Source organism: Dama dama, chromosome 26, assembly GCF_033118175.1.
Source record: "Dama dama isolate Ldn47 chromosome 26, ASM3311817v1, whole genome shotgun sequence".
In the NCBI taxonomy this organism is placed as follows: domain Eukaryota; kingdom Metazoa; phylum Chordata; class Mammalia; order Artiodactyla; family Cervidae; genus Dama; species Dama dama.
The window spans coordinates 26,830,711-26,836,710 of NC_083706.1; the positions used below are offsets into that span (position 1 = coordinate 26,830,711).

The window sequence follows — 6,000 nt, forward strand, 5'->3', positions numbered from 1 at the left end:
AAAAACTTCATGGTCTAAGGGTATTGAAATCATACACCATTCATTTTTATATAAATGTGTTTATTTATGCTAGCAGGATTACTACATGGAACCTGATTTTGCTTTTTGACACAGTTTTTTTTTTTTCATTTATTTTTTTCATTTATTTAGTTGGAGGCTAATTACTTTATAATATTGTAGTGGTTTTTGTCATACACTGACATGAATCAGCCATGGATTTACATGTGTTTTATACAGATGTAAACATCTCCTCTAGTAAGGTCAACAGGCTTTCTTATTAAATAAGACTAAGTTGTTCCTTATATTTAATATGAAAAAAACCTTTTTATTTTTCCCTTTAAGTCAGTACTTTTTGGAGTTTTGAACTATCAGAGTAAGAAAAAAAAAATGCAGAGGTAGCCATGAGTGCATGAACATACTGAGAAAGAAATTCGAAACATAATGCTAGTGTTTTAAAAACAAAGAGCGTGTAGAAATTCGTGATGTTATTCCCATAGTGCAGTCAGAAGATGCCAGTGTCCCCAGGACTGTGGCCCAGACAGCACCCTTAGTACAATTAATCTGAGCAAACTAGCTCAAGTAGCAAACTAGCCACTTGAAGAAAGGAGTTGTTTTATCAAGGTAAACCCATATCTTAGTATTTCCTCTTTCATTCTAGGTGAACTTTCAATATTTCACAGTAATATTTTTAGCTGATTTGTCTATACTACTGAAGACAAACTAGATAAAATTGATATATAGTTATACAAATAAATGTAAAACTGCATAGTTGCTTGTAAAGCTGTTCCTGTATTCTTCAGGTAGAACAAAAGATACAAACATGTTTCTTTGGGTCAGATGCTTAACCTTTCTGACATTTTTTGGAGTGTGGGACACATTTGTTTAATAATCAGTCTCAAGTAAAAATTTAGAATATTAAACCATATTTGTTGATTTCATAACCCAGAGTTTGCAAGCTAGTTTAAGTGATATATGTTCAAGAGAAAGTAACTTGACACTTTATGAATCTTTAAGTTAATGATTCCGATGGCTGGAAGAATAAACAGTGCATTGTTTTTCAGGCAAGGAAAGCTGTTTTGAGCGTATAGTGTCCAGATTTGGCACTAACATAACTTATGTTGTGATTGGAGATGGCCGAGATGAGGAGCATGCCGCTAACCAGGTAACTTCACTCTGAACTTTATCTTGTTTATCTTCCAGGAAAAGAAAGTTGCTTTGAACGAATAATGCAAAGGTTTGGCAGAAAAGTAGTATATGTTGTAATTGGGGATGGTGTAGAAGAAGAACAGGCAGCAAAAAAGGTAACCTGTTTCAAACAATGTTGGTGTGATACTTCTAATGCAAGCTTTTTTGTTTGCATTCCTGTAGTTTGGCCCAATGGCAGCTTGACAAATGATTTAAATTTATAGATGCAAAGCAGTAAGAGCATGAGAAGGTCAATACTTACATTCAAATAAACCATTTGGAGTCTAGCATTTTTTTTTTTTTTTTGCCTGAAACTTCACAGGAAATGTAGGAACATTTAGTTATATTTATCTGTGTGTATGTTTATGTGTGTGTGTGTGTGTGTAATACACACAGATATAAGAAAGATGGGGCAAAAATAACCATTTTGAGCACATGAAATTCAACGAGATTAAAGATGCTTAACAAGCTCCATAGAAATCCATGTGAGTGGCTCAGTTCTTGCCCTTTGCCCATCCAGCCTCTGTGCCATATGGAGCTGTGAGTACTGCGTCGCCATTGTGCCCCGTGATGATAAATGCTGATGATAGCTTTAATAGCTGAAGAAAAAACTCTTGCCAGAGAATTTAATAAATACTGTTGGAATGGGATATAGTATTCAAATCCTTTGGTGCCAACTTACTGTAGAGACTTAAAGGCAATGTACCTTTCATGTACATCTTCTAGAAGAGTATTACCTTTCTGTTAAATCCTTGGTACTCTCGTGAAGCCAAGCAGCTGGCTTTGAATATATTCAGAAGACCTCATAGACCCTAGGTATTTAAATCAGCCTTTTCATCTGGCCCATATTTCTAGAGAATCAGGGAAGTTAAAAAACCTTAAATGGTTGGTCCAACATCAACCATATCATTGGCTTGGCCCCAGATACCAGACAGTAAGTTAACCCAACATTGAGATCTACTGCTTTCTTCACTGATTGATGGCAAAATGTCATCTAGAGAGGATTAAAGTGATGTAATTTATAAAACAGAGCAAAATGATGAATAAGTATTGTTAAACTATGACATATCAGCATATATTGTTTTCCATGGGAAAAAATATTATCCTTATTCTCCTGAAGAGATTTCATAGCATCATCTTAAAAAACCTTAACTGGACACTTGCATGTGCTTGAGTGTTTATCTGATTTCTGTCCCCCACCACCCGCACCCCTGCCCCTCCCCCGAAAACCTAATATAAACAGTGTCCTAGAAAAGTTTATAGTGATATTCGAAAGTTAAAAGAAATGATTTATGATTGTAATCAATTCAAATCAAGCAAAATGGAGACAAAAGAAAGAGCTTCCACTTTAGAAGGTTTGGTGACACTCTGGAAACCATACTTGAAATATTCCATGATTTCCCATAACATGAAGAAAGTTGTTTTAGTCTCGGCCTCCCGCAGAGTCCCTCCCCTCCTCGGTCCTAATTAGTGGTGTCAGTGACCCGAGACAGCACACTGGCCCCAAGGACGTTCTGTATGAGGTCAGGGATGCAGCCTCAAGAAATACAATTTCCCAGCTGACGACCGCTTGAAATCCTTTGGGTCACACACAGTTGAAATATCTTCTGGAGTTTGTCAGTGCCCTGAGTCCCTGTTGTTTTAATTTTTCATATTAACACAGTAATTACACCTAACAAAGAACAGCCAACGCAGCCACCATGGCAAGCATTTTGCATATCTTTTAACCTATGTGAAATTCACATATATCTAGGTCAGGGCTGATAAAATTCACTTTTCCAAAATAGTATATGCCTTTGAAAATTAAAACTTATAAAGTCTACCCCACTTATACATAGCATGAAAACAAGACTTGGTATACCAGTTGTTACACCTTCAACTTTAAACCCACAACTTCAGGGGAAAAAGGCATGACTCCAATGGATAAGAACCTTGGTTAGAATGCTATTTCCAAATGGTTGTGTATGTCAGTACAGTTTTGGTGATGGTGAAGGCTTATAATTCTGTTTTGAAACACAGGTGGCTGGTTTCTCCAGTATCCAGAATGCATGCTTTTCTTGGGATGTAGCTGTAATCGCATGTGCAAAAATATAAAGTACTATTTTGTTACTACAAATATATCTGAGCTGAATTTTTTTTAAAAAGTTACTTCTAAGTGAATTTCATGTGTTAATTTGACCCAAAAGTATAGGGTTTTTGGTTTTTTTTTTGGTAAATTTAAGAAGAATTTCAAAGTTTACAACTGAACTCCACTATAGAAACATGTGGTATGACCCATATTTGTCATTTTAAATTTTGTGAGAGTTGCATTTAAAAAAAAAAGTTAAAAAGACAGGTAGAATTAATTCTGCTGCTGCTGCTCCTAAATCACTTCAATCATGTCTGACTCTGTGTGACCCTGTGGATTGTACCCTACCAGGCTCCTCTGTCCATGGCATTCTCCAGGCGAGAACACTGGAGTGGGTTCTCATGCCCTCCTCCAATGGATCTTCCCAACCCAGGAACCGAACCCGTGTCTCTTATGTCTCCTGCATTGGCAGGCGGGTTCTTTACCACTCGCGCCCTGTGTGAAGCCCACTAGAGTTAATTCTGGTAATATACTTTAATATACCCATATACTCAAAATATTATTGTCTAAATACCTAATAAGTATAAAAGCTATTCATGTGATGTTTACATTTTTAAAAAGTTCCAAGGCTTTGAAGTTCAGTATGTATTTTGAGCTGGACTTGCCACATTTCAAGTTCTCACTCAACAGCCATGTTGGACTAATGGCTACCATATTGGACAGCAAAAACTACATAACAATAGTGATTATTGTTTTAATTATACTTTTTATAATACTTTTTATAATGAAGTGTTTTTACCATGTTGTATGTATAATACGTATATCTCTATTATACACATGAATATATATTCTACAAGATGTCATCAGCCTGAAGTTATAAATTAAGTTTTGGCTTTGTTCATTGCTATAGTGCAGTATTTCTTTTTTTCATTAAATCATCCATGATGAAGTACTTGTAGACATTTTTCCTTAATTGCAACCCTTCATGTAATTTTACCACACATATACCATATACTGGTATACCTTTGGAGAGCCACAAACCATTGTAATATTTAAGAGTGTTGTCCGCACACGAACTCATTGTTGTCCCCTTCAGGGAGTGATATCTCCCACTTTGAGCATGTGCTGTCTCTCGGTCCTATACCAAGGAAATAAATCAGGTCAACTCTACTGACTTAAGTTATGATTTGCTCCAGACAAGTAAGAAACGTGATCATCCCCACATTTTTTCCTGTCTTATACAGTCCACTTTCAGGCTATTTCTTATGTAGGAAGGAATTCACCCTCTTCCTCTCAAATAGACAATAAGCCTTGGATTTAGGAAGCTTATCATTTTTTCCCTTTGTTTCTGAGAGATAGACCTTAAGGAGTGATGTAGGTAAAATTTGTTCTCCTCCAGCCACATAGGAGCTCAGCTTGCATTTCTGGGTGCTGATATTGGTAATGGTACTTTCCAAAATGAATATTAACTTGATTAAGAAGCCTCATTACTTTCTTTTATTATCGCTAAAATTCAGTTCAGATCTATTTCTCTAGTATTGTGACAATACCACATCGATGCTACCAAGCCTTCGAATATGATCATTCCTCCTTTCAACTCCCTCCCTTGAACTTGGGTGAACTGCCCATCCTTGTGTGGACCGCTGCTTCACTGAGATAATAGTTATGATCTCTCTCCATCCCTCCCCCTTCTCTCTCCCATCCCTCCTTCTCTTAACCACACAGCACAATATGCCCTTTTGGAGGATATCAAGTCACTCAGACCTCTTGGCGCTACATCAAGCACTGGAATTAGAGTATTTGTAACTGTTCTCCAGCTGGAGATCCCTTGGTTTTTGTTTTTTTTTTTTTTTATATTTCAAGTACACTGAATTTTTATGTGTGATTCAATGCCTCTGGCTTTACACATATAAATTGTCTTAAAGGATGAAATCATATTTGGAATGAGAATTCCAGAATGAAGAATTCAGATTGCTGAATGGAATTAAACTTTAGTGCTACAGAAAGAAAGCTCTATGGTCTTATATTTACAACACTTTAATGGTTTAAAAAAAAAAATTCTGTGGAGGTTGCTGGTACCCACCAAAGGAGTCCTAACTGGAATGAACAACTTTAGCAAAGAACTCACCCTGGCAAAGCACCAACACAGGCTCCGTCTGACAAGGTTCAACAACATTCCTCAAAATGGGAGATCTTCTTAGCCCTGAGGTTTGAATCTGACTTTAACCTACCTAGCCCAGAAAATCTGAATTGGAATGCACTCAGACTGTGTAAGGACAATCCTATCTAGACCTGTAATTTGTGTAAATTATTGATGAAAATAATTTACTGTGACTTTATTAGCAGCTGACTTTGAAAATGGATGCAATTTTTCCTTCATTTGTTGGGGAGGGCCTTGGGAGGGGAAAGGGGAATCTAATCATGTCTGTTTTTTTAAGTTTGGCAAACAGAATGTTCATACTGATGTGTTGTGCCTTAAAGACAAGACAGCGTTTGTGTGTTACAATGTAACTTTGGTTAAAATCTCTGTAGATAATGAAAAACAAAAACCTTTGTGATCGTTTTTTTCAGATGACCAAATTTAAAATTCAAGCTATCAGAGCTTAATAATGCCTCAGCAAGAAACTGAGCATTTGTTGCAATAAGAAAATGATAATAAAGGAAAGCTAGTGTTTTATTTGGGTTCTTAATAATTCCAATAATTGTATGAGGCAACTATTTATGCATCCAACCAGAAGCAGAAGGTT

The 6,000-nt window shown here is 36.4% G+C and overlaps 1 protein-coding gene across 1 annotated transcript in view; it reads left to right on the forward strand.

Annotated features, from left to right (window-relative positions):
• EYA4 (EYA transcriptional coactivator and phosphatase 4) overlaps window positions 1-5,059 on the forward strand; it is a gene marked incomplete at its 5' end in the record, with an annotated part of 71,528 nt that extends 66,469 nt beyond the window's left edge. Inside the window, 2 exons of the mRNA XM_061130103.1 lie at window positions 1,201-1,301; window positions 4,979-5,059. Coding sequence (XP_060986086.1) covers window positions 1,201-1,301; window positions 4,979-5,059 — 182 coding nt within the window. The remainder of the gene's footprint in view (window positions 1-1,200; window positions 1,302-4,978) is intronic.
• Between the last annotated feature and the right edge of the window lie 941 nt (window positions 5,060-6,000).